Raw genomic sequence first — 14,793 nt, 5'->3', positions numbered from 1 at the left:
TCGATCTTTCTCCCTCTCTCTCTTCCTCTCTCTCCCTCCCACTCTATCTGTACAAAAAATGGAAAAATATCCTCGGGTGAGGATAAAAAAAAAAAAAAAGATACACTCAGACCTAGACGTGGATTCCAGGGGTCAGTCATATTTCCAGAAAATTGGGACTGGAGTCATCGGTTAACCAACCTCTTCAGCTAAGGAAAACAATCACAAGTATTATCTTCCATCACCCTCTTTCAGGAAAGAAAGAATATCAATTCCAAAAGAGCAAAAAAAAAAAAAAACAGCATCTCAGAATATAGAATAGTTCTCCGGGGATGACAGTTGGCAACTTGAAAGTAACGTAATTGCCATTAGCTGCGGTGTGCTTTTTTTATTTCTTCTCCCTTTTACCTTTGGGATCCCCTCACCCCATCTGCAGATCAGCATTTGGGAACCACCGACCTAAGGGTTATTTCAAGCTCCAGCCGTTGACTGAGAGGCTTGAAGAGGTTGAAAACGTGTAGCCCTGAACCTTAGAAAGGGACCAGGAAGCAGAGGTGAGGGTATGTGTATTCTTCCAAGAATAACAGAAATAAAATGCTCGGGGACTCTCCGACAGCGAGAGCTGCTTCTCACCGGGCGGCTCTGGGGCTCGGACACACTCCCAGGCAAGGCGGGAGCTGGGTTTTCAAGCGCAGTGAATGGAGATTCCCAGAGCAGACGGGGCGGGCGGAGCGGCTCCCTGCCACCCTTGAGGAGATTCATGTCTCGTCGGGTCCACTGCTCTCTGCACTTGGAGCAGTCCCTTCGCCACCGCGAAGCCTGTGACAGCCACCGAGAAAATGCTGGGACAAACGTGTCCCGTCAGGCCACCAGGCAGCTTCCTAGCCGAGTGACGAATTGCAGGCCACAGGGGAGAATTTAAAAGCAGCCCAGCTGCCACCCAGGAGAGTGACTAATCCCAACACTTAAGGACAAGCCCCAGCGTCGGCAGTCCTTCAGACACAGGGGATGGCTTCCCTGGGCACAGGTGCCACCTAAGTGTCTCACCCTGGGGCTTCTCCTGGGGACATGGGCCGTCTGCTGACACACCGCCGCCCTGTGGCATTCAGGTCCCTGCTCCTCCCTCAGTCATTTTCGCTGATCTTCCCATCTGTCTGACCCACTGTCGCTGAGACAGCTGAGGCCCCTCGGCTCATTTAGGGGCCACACAGCTGCCACACGCCTTGACTGAACCATCCCCGGCCCCGGGTTTGACCAGTGTTTGAAAATCAAAATGCCGCTTCCCAGGTGCTTAATAAAGAAAACGTTGGCGAAGACACAGGGGCCTGGCCCCACATCTCTTACCCCCTCAGTATGTCAAACACGCGCCTTCCAGTGTCCTTTCTGGGGACCAGCCTTCCAAGGGAGCAACTGACCCCAGGTTAAGTCTGCTCCTCATGCCCGTACGGACGCCGGGAAGGTGATGAAGATGGACAGAGTTGGCACTTCCTACCAGGCAGGAGGGGAAGAAACGGCTGGACGGAGGGGTGGGGTTCTACTCTGCTTATTGACTGAATCCCACCGGACCGTCCTCTTTTACAAGCTAGAAAGGGCCTTGGCCCTGGCCACTTGCTCAGTGGTTAGAGCATCAGCCTGCAGACCGATAAGTCGCGGGTTTGATTCCAGCCAAGGGCACGTACCTCGGTTGCGGTTTGTCCCTGGCCCCGGTGGGGTCGTGCGGGAGGTGGCCACTCAGTGTGGCTCTATCACATCGATGTTCCTCTCTGTCTCTGTCTCTCTCCCTCCCTCCCACTCTAATGATAGATGGAGAAGTATCCTCGGGTGAGGAATAAAAAACAATGTTTTAGAAAGGGCCTTTCGCCCTGGCCAGTTTGGCTCAGCAGTTAAAGCGTCGGCCTGCAGTCCGGAGAGACCCGGGTTCGGTTCCCGCTAAGGGCACGTACTTCGGTTGCAGTTTGTCCCCGGCCCTGGTTGGTTGTGCGGGTGGCAACCACTCGATGTGTCCCTTCACGTCGATGTTTCTCTCTCTCTCTCCCTTCCTCTCTCTCCCTCCCACTCTATCTGTACAAAAATGGAAAAATATCCTCGGGTGAGGATAAAAAAAAAAAAAAAGAAAGGGCCTTTCATGTCCACTGTCCTGCTCTCGGACATGCTAAGACGGTGACCGGTGCCCCTAAGTGGACTATGCCACCTTGTTGGAACGCAGTGGGCTTTCTGAGTAGCTCAGGCTGTTTCGTTGCTATTGGAACAATTCAGCAGGACGCCAAATGCTTCGTTTTGTCACGTCCTAGGCCTGAGTTCATTCAAAAAATTAATCGTATGGGCTTCGTTTAATAAACCACATACTTATCCCCAGGGGCTGGGGATACAGACACGTTACAAGTCCGTCTGCGTGGGATACTGCTGTGACAGCATGCTAAGGGTACACCCAGGAAGGGCAGCTGCCCCAGACTGTCTGAGGAGTGTCTAGGAACGCTTTGCAAAGGAGGTGACACCAGCCCTCGTAGGAGGAAGCAGAGAGGGACAGGATAGGTTGGGATGGGAAGCAGGGAAGAGGGTGTATTCAAGGAGGTGGTTCCAGAAACGGGGAAGACCCGTGCAAAGGCACCGACGCATGAAGTCACAGTGCATGCTGGGAACTGTGAGCAACAGAGAACAGCTGGAGCCCAGGAAGGCTGAAGAGGGAGGCAGCGGCCAGTTTCTGGATTGCCTCGTTCGCCGAGCCGGAGGCCACGGGAGCCGTTACGAAACTCCACTGTCTCTGAGAAGTATTTATGATTTGCAATGTACAACATCCCCAATTTGTAAGACCTAAGTCATTTTAAAACCTTAGCAAACCTGCTTTATAGCAGGAAAAAGACCCTGAGTGGGGAATTGGTTTCCAAGACGGATATCTATTTACAATTTAAATTTGATGCTGGGAACTATTGGCGACAAGGACTTGGAACAAGGGAGTTAAAGACCAGAGCCTGCTTTATTCCCCAATCATGTTTATACTTGAGTAGAGCATCCAGGACTGAAGGGAAGAATGGACCGCAGAGAAGAAAAAGAGTTGCATTGTCTTGAACAAATACGTACGCCCCTGAGAGAGCACCTGGCTGCAAGCACTCAAAGAAAAGGTCATTTTCTGCCACGTATTCCTGGACTCGTCCACTACAAGGTGCACCTCACCTTGCTCTCAGCCGACGGCAGTGGCTGCTGCCGACTCAGGGATCTGGTCACAGCTGGTGAGCGTAGCTAGCCCCTCACTGTCTGTCACTGTCCTCCACAGGGCCTGACGTTTGGCTGGGGCGTGGCACCAGGATTCCTGGCCACACTATACTGGACGGCATTAGTTCTGACCAGTCGGACGTCCAGTCTAACTGGACGGCATTAGTTCTGACCAGTCGGACGTCCAGTCTAACTGGACGGCATTAGTTCTGACCAGTCGGACGTCCAGTCTAACTGGACGGCATTAGTTCTGACCAGTTGGATGTCCAGTCTAACTGGACGGCATTAGCTCTGACCAGTCGGACGTCCAGTCTAACTGGACGGCATTAGCTCTGACCAGTCGGACGTCCAGTCTAACTGGACGGCATTAGCTCTGACCAGTCGGACGTCCAGTCTAACTGGACGGCATTAGCTCTGACCAGTCGGACGTCCAGTCTAACTGGACGGCATTAGTTCTGACCAGTCGGACGTCCAGTCTAACTGGACGGCATTAGCTCTGACCAGCCGGACGTCCAGTCTAACTGGACGGCATTAGCTCTGGCCAGCCGGACGTCCAGTCTAACTGGACGGCTTCAGCTCTGGCCAGCCGGACGTCCAGTCTAACTGGACGGCTTCAGCTCTGGCCAGCCGGACGTCCAGTCTAACTGGACGGCTTCAGCTCTGGCCAGCCGGATGTCCAGTCTAACTGGACGGCTTCAGCTCTGGCCAGCCGGATGTCCAGTCTAACTGGACGGCTTCAGCTCTGGCCAGCCGGATGTCCAGTCTAGCTGGATGGCATTAGCTCTGGCCAGCCGGATGTCCAGTCTAGCTGGATGGCATTAGCTCTGACCAGCCGGATGTCCAGTCTAGCTGGATGGCATTAGCTCTGGCCAGCCGGATGTCCAGTCTAGCTGGATGGCATTAGCTCTGGCCAGCCGGATGTCCAGTCTAGCTGGATGGCATTAGCTCTGACCAGCCGGATGTCCAGTCTAGCTGGACGGCATTAGCTCTGACCAGCCGGATGTCCAGTCTAACAGGCCGGTGTGCAGAGGGGCCAGTTAATCTCTCTACTGTCGCCCTCGGGCCAGACCCCCGCTGCCTAGTCAAATGGGGAAGATGTCATCCGTTGTCATCAGAGTCAGGGTTGCAACAGAATAGGGGTTTTCCCGCCCCACGCAGCCCAAGGACACACCTGTGAGTCTGAGATGCTCATACCCACGGCAGGTGAGCTTCTCTGGAAAGCCAGGGCATAGTGTCATTCTGTCCTGTAGCGTCACCCTGACCTTGACCGGACCAGAGGGACACTTCGGGGAGATGAGCGTGAGTCCTCCGGGTCCCTTCACTCGCCTCGGCCTTCGGAAGGACCCTGGGGAATGAGGCTCGTTCTGAGAACTATTCTGTGATATTGCTACAGGGGGGAAGAATCCGGGGGACGGCAGTCTGGCATGGAGGTTCAAAGCACTGCTCTGGCTTCGTGTAGAACTAAGACCACTTGCTTCATCACTAGCAATGCACACGACCTCCCTGAGCCCCAGTGTCCTCCCTGGTACACCTGACACAGCTACAGTACCTCGCTTGGAGAGGCTGGTCAGGACTGAGTTAACTGGTACTTTAAAGCAGTTGGCACAATGCCTGCTACATGGAACTCGTAAAAGAGTAACTCTCGGGCCCTGGCTGGTTTGGCTCAGCGGTTAGAGCGTCGGCCCGCGGACCAGAGAGTCCTGGGTTCGTTCCTGCTAAGGGCACGTACCTCGGTTGCAGTTTGTCTCCGGTCCCGGTTGGGGTCGTGTGTGGGGCAACCACTCGATGTGTCTCTCTCACATCGATGTTTCTCTCTCTCTTCCTCCCTCTCTCCCTCCCACTCTATCTGAATTTAAGTGCAAAAATGTCCTCAGGTGAGGATAAAAAAAAAGTAACTCTTGGTGCACTGGTAGGTGACCATTAAGTGGCCAGGAGGGTGACATGTGCTGATGTCTATAAGGCATTTGTAAAGGCTCTTGGCTTGTAGCAAGCACTCAGTAAATCAGCAAATGAGAACAACCATCATCTTCTTCATCGTTATCTTAATGACTCTATTATTACTAGTTGCCTCCTCTTTACCCAGAGTTCTGTACCTCTTTTTTCTTTCTAATCCTCACCGAGGATATTGTTCTATTTATCTTTAGATAGAGTGGGAGGGAGAGAGAGGGAGAGAGAGAAAAACATCGACGTGAGAGGGTCACATCGACTGGTCGCCTCCTGCACAACCCTGACCAGGGCTGGGGACGAACCGCAACCGAGGTACGTGCCCTTGGCCGGAATCGAACCCGGGACTCTCTGGTCCTCGGGCTCGGGCATTGGGTTACAAAGGAGGAGACCTGGGCAGACCTGTCCTTCACCTTCTCAGGGCCAAATGGACCTAATTGTAGACATAGGAGGTTTCTGAGAGGGAGCCCTACACCCCCTTCCCTTCCTAAGCCTCTGAGAACCTCAACCTCGCCCAAGGATGCTGTGTGCCCATCACTGGGCCAGACCTGGGAGCATATTCCTCCAATAGAAGTTTATCAAGTGCCTTCTGAAGGCCAAATTCTGGGCAAGAAGTCATGCCCCTGTGCCCCTCTTGGAGGTTACTCTCAAAACTAAAGCCCGCCCTGGCCAGTTTGGCTCAGCGGTTAGAGCGTCGGCCTGCGGTCCAGAGAGACCCGGGTTCGGTTCCCGCTAAGGGCACATACCTCGGTTGCAGTTTGTCCCCAGCCCTGGTTGGTCGTGCGGGTGGCAGCCTCTCGATGTGTCCCTTCAAATCGATGTTTCTCTCTCTCTCTCCCTCCCACTCTATCTGTACAAAAAATGGAAAAATATCCTCGGGTGAGGATAAAAAAAACAAAAACAAAAACAAAAAAACTAAAGCCCAAGGGACCATCAGAAAAAGATTTTACCTTATAATTCGGTCCCATTGACTCGAAACTGTGGGGCACTACAAGCGTTAGTTAATTAGGGGTTGTTTTTCCAAAGTCCCACCCGACCCCTGATTTGTTTGGGTGCTTTGTAGAGAACCCATCTTTCTAGATTTTCTCTTTCTCATTCAGTGCCAGGGAGGTACTTCCACCAGCAAGTTAGAAATTTAATTTTTCTTCTTTTTTATCGAATTTATCAAAGTGGCATTGGTTACTAAAATTATATAGGTTTCAGGTGTACAATTCTAGAACACATCATCTGTATATTGTATTGTGTTCACCACCCCAAGTCACGTCTCCTTCCTTCACCGTTTATCTCCCCTTTACCTTCTTCTACCTCCCCACACCCCTCTTTCCCTCTGGTAATAACCTTGCTGTTGTCTGTGTAGAAATGTAACTTTGAACGTCATCACTTAGGGAAAGAGATGTGTCTCTCAGAAGAACCCCTTGGGAAGAAAGCCCCGACCCCCACAATACCTTATGTGTCTTCTCTGAGACCACATCAAAAGCCTCATTTTCTAAGAAAGGGAATCAAGAGCTTAAGGAAACTGGGATTCTTCTTTCCTCTTCCACGTCTCATGCCTCAATCCTTGAGAAATGTACTCCGAAAAGAGGTTCCTTCCTTCTTTCCTACCAAATCCCAGGGTCCCACTGTTCACTGTCCTCCACAAACAGCCATCCTTCTGCAGAATCACTGCGTCTCCCAGGGACAGACCCGGGCAGGGGATTTGTAACCCTCCACAGCACGGGTTGAGATCTAGCTGGGTAAGTTGGGCAGGGCTGCTACAATGGCACCATGATCTGCGGCATGCTTTGGGGTCTCCTGGAAAGGCGTGTGGTGAGACAGACCGAGCTGGCACCCCTCACTGTCACTGTGCCGGGACACTTACCACGTGGAACCCCCTCTGGCGGCTCCAAGTTGGGATGGTGACAAGGATCAAAGAAGTGACACTGAGCTTGCAAACTGGCTTCTAAGCAGACATAAGGGGCTGCTTGGGTTCCCATCCTCTGCCCCAGAGCCCTCCTCCCCAGCCATGGCTCCCCAGCTATGCCCCCACCCCTCTGAGTTCATGTGTGGGCAGGCTTGAGGTTACTGGGGGAGGTGGGTGTCTCAGGTCAGGACGGTGGCACCAGAGTGAGGGACACTGCCATGGAAGAGAACACATTTGACTTGTTTGACAATTTTTCCCCAGGCAGCACCCCCGCCATGAACCAGGACCCAGGGGGCACACTCTTAGCACAGGAGCTTTGGGCTTTAAATATATATGGAGTGCCCTTCTTAGCTCAGTCTTGGTGCCTATGCCTGTGTACCCTGTTGGAACGACGCAGTGTGGGGAGAGGGGTTTCCAATGCACCTGGCAGCAGAGTGCGGCATCGCGTGCAAAGCGATGTCCTGGCTGCATCTGAAAAATTCGAAGTCCCTGGCATGTGGAAGGTATTCGGTAGAAGTTCAGAGAGTGGGTGAGCGAGGCATGACCCAATGAGCACGCAGCACTGCTTATGATTCTTACGCGGGACAATGGGCAGCTGCTGGTCCCTCCCTGTCAAGCCAAGGTCAGCAAGTGGTCTGGGGCAGGCGAAGCCCACGAGGGCAGGGAGCCTAGGGGAAGGCTCTCCCCGCTGCGACACCCAGCATCCGAAACTTGGCCAGCCCGTTTCCTCTCCTACCCACGTTTGTCACTTAAACGGCCACAGAAAGCGGTTCTCTGTCTCCGCGTGGGAGCCGGTGCCACGCTGTGTATGCGCTAAATAATATTTGTGAAAGTTTTCGGAGCTCTTGGGGGAAACGGAGGAGGATGCGGAGCAAGAGGCAGAGAAAGGGGTTCTTGGAGTTCGGTGGAGTTCACAGAAGGACTTCTGGGGCTGCAGTGATGGAGAGGGGCTGGGAGAAAAGGAGAGAAAGGACGTGGTGCCAGCCCCAGGTTTGGGTCCTCGGGACCTGGACATCCTGGCCTGGGGTCGACATTTCCCTTTGGAGGAAACTGTCAACGTAGGGCCTCCCCCCCCCCCAACTCCTGCTGATAGAATGAAATGACAAACGGGACAAAGGAGGGGTGCAGGCAGCGCGGGACCCACGGCAGGTGCCTGGCTGGGCACTAGCCCCATGAAGGAAGAGACCTTTTGCCCACCGTCAGACCTCACCTTCTCCGTGCCCAGGGCCTGGAGGCTCTTCGCTGGGCCCTTCAGAACGCTCGATGCCTCCCCACCTGCCCACAGGGGGTTGGAGGCTCTTTATGGCGCGGAAGCTGAGAGGGGCCGGGCCGCGTACAGGCGGGAGGTTGCCCGGCGGGGGTGCGAGTACCAGCCTCCGGGACCCGTAGCTGGTGCGTCCCGCGCCGCAAGTGCGCGTTCCTGGAGGTCCGGCGCCAGGGCAGGCCGGCGGCCCCGCCCCGCCTCTGGAGAGCTCGCGCGCCTGGGGGCCCCAAGACCACCGGGCGGCGGTATAGACTTTCCAGAAAGGTCTCCGTCTCGCGCTGAGAGCGCACAGGAACTCGGGGTGTGTGGGTGTGTGTGTGCAGGGGGCTCCGTGAGGTTAGCTGAGCGTCCAATACCAGGCGAGGGCCGGGGTCTCAGCCGCCCCGCGCGCCCCACCTCAAGCGGTACCAGCGCGCGCCCCAGCGCCCGGCTCCTGGGTCTGCCGGAGGCGCGTGTGCGTGTCTGTGTGCACTGGGGACACTCCCCTTCCCCGGAGCCCATGCAGAGCCCCCGCCCTCCGCTCGGGCCAGGGATCCCCTCCCCCAGCGCAGAGATTCCCCGCGCGTCCCCTGCCCACTTTGCCAAGGCGAGAAAGCGGCCAAGCCGGAGACAAAGAAACTCCTACCTCCTCCACTCTCGGCCCCTCCGCCCACCCTAGACACTCCCCGGCGACGTCTCGCGTGGACACTCTGGAGAAGGGGGAACAGGGGGGCAAGTCTGCTCCCTGATGCGGGCCAGCTGGAGGCTGCCCGTGCTCCCCGCCCGGGGACACCCCACTGCAGCCGCGCCCCACCCGCCGCTCACCAAAACGTCCCGGGCCCAAGGTACCGCCACCCCCAACCAAAACCGCCCCCAACCTCTCCAGCAGAGCTGGAAGGGGGCGCGGCGCACACAAAGCAGGTTGGCAGGGGAGGGGGGACGGAGAGTATCCAGGAGGGAGGGATCCCGCCAGGGCTCGGCATGGCCCCGGCGCCGCTATTTACCCGATTTCTTCTTGGATCTCCGAGATGTCTGCGAAGATGAGGAAGACCACGAGCAGCGTGAGCGCAGCCAGCATCCAGCTCCGGAACTGCAGCTGCATGGTGGCTTCGCGCCCACTGGGACCCGCGCGGGCCGGAGCGAGGAGCCGGGCTGGAGGGCGCAGCGGCGAGCGCCGGAGCCTCCGCGCGCGGAGCGCAGCGGGGCAGACACCCTGCGCTCCCGGCGAGTCCGGACCGGCGGCGGCAGCAGCGACAGCGGCAGACAGGGGTTGCTCAGGCGCGGCGAGCCCGCTCGCTCCCTCTCGGCTCCCGCCCGCCCCTCCTCTCCCCTCCCCTCTCCTTCCCTCCCCTCCCTTTCGCCTCCCTGCGTGGGGCTCCGCGCAGTTTGACAGCTTTGCTCCGCGCCTCTGCCCGCCTCCTCCCACCCCAGTCAACTTCAATGTCCAGCCGCCGGCCTGGGCTTATCCCGCCTGCCGCCTCGCCGCTCCCGAGGGCGCCGGGACGTGGCCGCAGCCTGCCACTCCGGCCCAGGGAGGCTGAGCGCCGGGCGCGCACCGTGTGCGTCCAGGTACCGAGCTGAGCCCAGCAAAGAGCGAGCCCCGCCCGCGTACCCCGCAGGCTGGCAACCGCCCTGCCTCGCCCGCTCTTTGTCCAGCGCCTCGGCTTTCTCGAAAACTTTTCCGACACAAAGACCGACACCTGGGGACAGCCCCCAGCGCGGCGAGGAGGCGGTTTCAGCGGCTGACAAATTGGGAAGGGAGGTGGGGGAAGGGGAGGGGAGAAGAAACATCCAAGACAGGCCAACTTTGGTGGAGGTGTTGACTGCAGTTTGTGGGCCAGGTGCTGAGCCCGGAGAAACCCCCGTACCCCCACCACCGGGCCGTCATCTGGGTTTCCACGGACAGCCGGAGACCGGGTTCGGGGAGGCTCCGCGAGTTCCTGAGGTCGCACCGTTATGGCTGGAACCCCAGGCTGGCGGAGTGGTTACTCTGCCCACAATGGCAGGCTCGGCGCCCCGCCCCGCCTTAACCCTTGCGGTACCGACTCCGACTGGGGCTGGGCTTCATTTCTTCGGCTCTCGCCCCCCCCCCCCAGTCCTATCTTGATCTAAAGACCTGCTGGAGGATATGGCTCCCCCAAGGAGCGGGGTCCCGCCTCCCGAACGAAGCCTAATCATTTATGCCCCCCCCCCCCATCTTGGACAGTTTTACTCAAATTACATTCTTGCACCAACCCTTAGCCTGGGGTGGGAGGGGCCCCATTAAGTTTTACTGAAATTAATAGTTACACCCCCCCCCCCGCACTAAATATAACAATCCAGAGATCAGGAAATGTAACTTCCCAGCAGTGATCATTTGCTTTATGACAAAAGGGTCCCTGGGGTTTGAGTTTGGGGACAAGAGTTCTGTCTGAGAAGCTGTGCGGAATGTCCCCACTGCCTGGAAAGGGCTCCCGATTGAATGTGAGGGCCAGATCGCCTGTACCCCCAGGGACGCCCATACAGAGCCAGGCCTCAGAGGGGCTGGCAGCGGGGAAGTCCCTTCAGGGGGACCTTGGGAAGGTAAGCGGGGGATAAAAGCCTTCCCGCACCAAAGCCTGTGCCCAGAGTCCTTTTGCCTCTTGATGTGTAGGAAGGACAGGCAGGAGGGAGGCCTCCCAGGCTGCGGGCTGGCCTGTAGGAGGGGTTCCCATAACCCTGCCCGGAGAGCAGAAGAGAGCAGCATAGAGAAAGGGAACCGCTCAGTGTGGGAGCAGATGTCTTTCCCCTAGAGGACGGCTACCAATTTCCTCGTTAGCATTTCCTTTCTTTCTGGCCCCTTGCAAAATGCATGCACTATTACAGGGAGCCCCTCTAAATGGCCACTTATTGTTCTTGGAGGGAGTCTGTTGGATGTCACTATTCCTGTTCCTGAGAGGTGGTAGCAGACGTCAAAAGAGGGTTTTCCTACAGCACCCCAAACCATGTGGTCTAACCATTGTGCCTCTGAGTTTTGTTGGTGCCTTGCTCTTTCGCGGCGTAGGTGTAGGAGTACTGGAGCTGTATTTATCACTTTGTCTTGCTTTTCTGAGATGAATGGTTGGGATCTCTGAACAGGAACAGGGTGCAGCTGTTACCGCTGCTCAATATTCCAGTCATTCATTCATTCCCTCCATCACTCAACAATATTAATTGTGCACCTACCCGGTGCCAGGCTCTGTGCTAGGGACGCTAAGAGGAGAGACACATGTCCTGCCCCCCAGTGACTTGAGGTTCAGGCGGAAGGCAGGTGTGTAACTGCAGAACTATGGAGGAGGATGCGAGCTACCGTCCAGCAATGGTCTCCTGAGTAGCTTATAATTCATTAATAAGATCACTCAAGAGCAAGAAGAAGCTGCTTGGCTTTGCTCTCCTCTGCTCTCTGCTTCTCTACCAACGACACTTACGGTCCTGAGCATCCTGGGGCGATTGTGGTGACCCTGAATTCATCCCAGGTCAGTGAAACCTCACAGCTACAAGCACTGTTACAAAGGGGTCTCTTTCTGTTTCCTGTGAGGCGACCTGTTAGCATCCCTGGCTCCAAGCTTCCCTCCCTTGGTCCCACTAGTTTAGAGTCGTTAAGAGCAGCCAGGAAAAGTGAAACTGATTGAATAAGTTTCCACCCCTTATAGGGAAATCCTTGTAACTAGACCCGCAGAGCAACGCCCCTCAGTACATCTGCTGGGAAATGGAGCTGGCTTTGTAATGTAGGGACTGTCCTTGCATCAAAAGTCATTGAGATGGGATTCACGCAGAGGGGGTCTGGGACCCCTTGTGAGAGTTGAGCATGAAATACTCTCCATAAGCACTTGAGGTTGAACCCACGTGGGCTTAGCTACTTGTACAGGTAACTGTTCCTGGAAAGAGGAAGCACTGCTGCTGGGTGACCGGCCACAGGGACACACACTTGGCTCAGCCACCCTGACCCCTCCCCTCCTTCTGACCCCTCTGTTTAAGCAAGTCCCTTTTTCTTTTGCCTTGGTTTCCCCAGAACACTGGCAGTTCCCACAGGAATCACCTTTGTAGGCTAAGTCATTAACTCTTGGGGTTGAGATGGAGGAGATATAGTGGGGGTGGCAGCAAATTAAAAGTCATGACCATCAGCAAATTAAAAGTCATGACCATCTGTTAACGTGTTAACTCAGTTGATAGAGTACATTAGCGATTCAAGCAACTAAGGCCCTGAGAAGTGCATATTTAAAAAACTGTTTTTTCCTTTATTGATTTTAGAGAGAGGGAGCGAGAGATAGAAACATCGATGAGAGAGAGAACATCAATTGGCTGCCTCCTGCATGCCCCTCACTGGGGATCGGGCCCACAACCTGGGCATGTGCCCTGACCGGGAGGGAATCAGATCGGCGACCTCTTGGTGCCTGGGTGGACGCTCAACCCCTGAGCCCCACTGGCCGGACCTGAGAGTAGTATTAATGAGAGAGAGAGGAGCAGGAAGCTTTGCAGAGGCCAGAGGGCCTTAGTGGGGTCACACCCAGCCGCTGGACGGCACTTCCTTGGCTCCGACGCTGGCTAAGGGTGTGCTTCTCCTCCCTCTGAGGACCGCCACCCCCACCGAAACTCCTGGAAGCTCCAAGCAGCATCTGTGCACATCTAACTAGCCCCTGCCCTACCGCCTCTTCCTCCTTCTAGGGAGTAGTCAAGACTCCTCCTGGGAACGCGTTCTCCGGGCACTGTTGTCTTCATTCATAACTTCGAGGAAACTGAGGCCCCAAGGTGTTGCTCAAGATGGCTCATTGGAGGAGCTTTTAAGTCAGGCATCCTCCCTTGACCTCAGCGACTTCTGCAACACGGGATGGCCGAGGCCCCCTCCAGGTCTCTTCAGCACTTCGCCAGTTTCACAGGGATTTGTGACCAGGTATCACCTTTGGCTCTGACGCTATTCCCTTAGTTCCCCTGTGTCGGGGTTCAGGGAACAGGATTATCATCACTCACTGCCCACCCTTCGATGTGGGTGAGGCCGTAATCATCCATCTCAATGTTCATCTTTCCACGCAGAAGAGACCAGCCTTTTCGGTCAGCCCAACGTAAACAACAACAACAAAACACAACTCAATATTTAAGTGATAATTTCCTTATCTAAAATTCTGAGTCAGTACCCAACACCCTCCAAGTGAGAAAGCAGTTTGGAACGTTAACTACGCGGTGGTCATGTCTTGTCTTGCAGCTGTGACCAGCTCTCTGTGGGGTGCGTGGGGGTGTCAAGAGGTAGACTGTAGTTGCTATTGTGTTTCCACACTTCTACCTTCTCTTTTGAAATTTACACTAAATTTGAGTGTTCTCACAAACACAGGGTCCCCACCCCCCCCTTCAGAATCAGAATCCTAGTGGTAGCAACCCGGAAAAGTAAATGGACACATTTGCATTCCGTCTGTAGCTCTTGTAAATAGCAAACTCGTAGCTCAATTGTAAATAGCCAAAGAAAGAGAGGACATATGCCCAGAAGATGTTGGGATGTTTCTGAGATTAGCAGCAATGGATCTTGGAAGGGAAGTGGGCATGAGCTCATCTGGGAGTTAGAGGTGATAGCAGAGGGGAGGATGATTCCATTTTTTTTGTGTGTGTGGGATATTTTCAGATCCTTCAGTCAGGACCAAAGGTGGTTTTGAACCCAAGCACAAAGTAGGAGAAAAAGAAACAGGAACGTTCTCTCACGATTCCCACCAGCGCTTCGGCAGAACTATCACCGTGATCCCTGAATCAGATTTCTCTGAATCCGCTCTCCTGGCTTTGCCCAGTGTCCAGCATGACCGTCCCTGACCCCCAAGAAGTATCTGAGGAATCTGGGCTGTGTCAGTCGTCCCTGACTCCCAGCGTCGTTTGGATCATGGACCTCCACGTTCTCAGCGTCGGAAGGGTAGAGTCGAGATAGCACATTCCCTTCCATTCACTCATTTAACAACTGCTGCACCACCTGTCGTGTCTGGAATCCCACTGGAGGACTGGGGTGCTGTGTGAGTCATAGGCACTGGTCCTCATCTTGTGGAGCTCGGATTCCTGTGGGACCTTACAGATGGAAAACCCTTGGACCCAAGACCGAGACACTTGCTCACAGGTGTTTCGGAGCTAAGATCTGTCTCCTAGTCGAGTTCAATGCTGGTTCTCCTGCATATATGACTTCACATGACATTTGAATGGGATCATAAACTCCCAAGGGATGGGGGACCTTATTCCCTTCCGGTTTCACAGTATCTGCATAGTAGAAACCCAGTCAATACCTGTGCCCACCATGGCCAACTTCAAGCCCACCACCAATGCACAACTGAAGGCAACCTTGGGCAGAGGTGTGCGTTGACCCACCAAGATGGTGTGTTGCCACCAACTACATACAATAAACGAAGTAACTCAAGAGCATAGATAATAGCAAAAGGTAGAAAATACAGTTCGGAAGTGATGAGTTCTGCGTATGTACTGCCTTTGCTTTTAGTATAATCTATTTAATTGTCAGTGTACTTTTTAATGAGGGCTCTGTTGAACAATCAGCACG

General features: G+C 54.9%; 1 protein-coding gene across 2 annotated transcripts in view; it reads right to left on the bottom strand.

Annotated features, from left to right (window-relative positions):
* The window catches only part of ST8SIA2 (ST8 alpha-N-acetyl-neuraminide alpha-2,8-sialyltransferase 2), a 47,412-nt gene extending 38,034 nt beyond the window's left edge, over nt 1–9,378 (bottom strand). For both annotated transcript variants that reach the window (XM_036278022.1, XM_036278024.1), the window contains exon 1: nt 9,281–9,378. In XM_036278022.1, coding sequence (XP_036133915.1) covers nt 9,281–9,378 — 98 coding nt within the window. The remainder of the gene's footprint in view (nt 1–9,280) is intronic.
* Nucleotides 9,379–14,793: the final 5,415 nt, after the last annotated feature.

This window comes from Molossus molossus, unplaced genomic scaffold (genome assembly GCF_014108415.1).
Source record: "Molossus molossus isolate mMolMol1 unplaced genomic scaffold, mMolMol1.p scaffold_m16_p_24, whole genome shotgun sequence".
NCBI classification, from domain to species: domain Eukaryota; kingdom Metazoa; phylum Chordata; class Mammalia; order Chiroptera; family Molossidae; genus Molossus; species Molossus molossus.
This window is presented reverse-complemented; position numbering and strand designations above follow the sequence as displayed.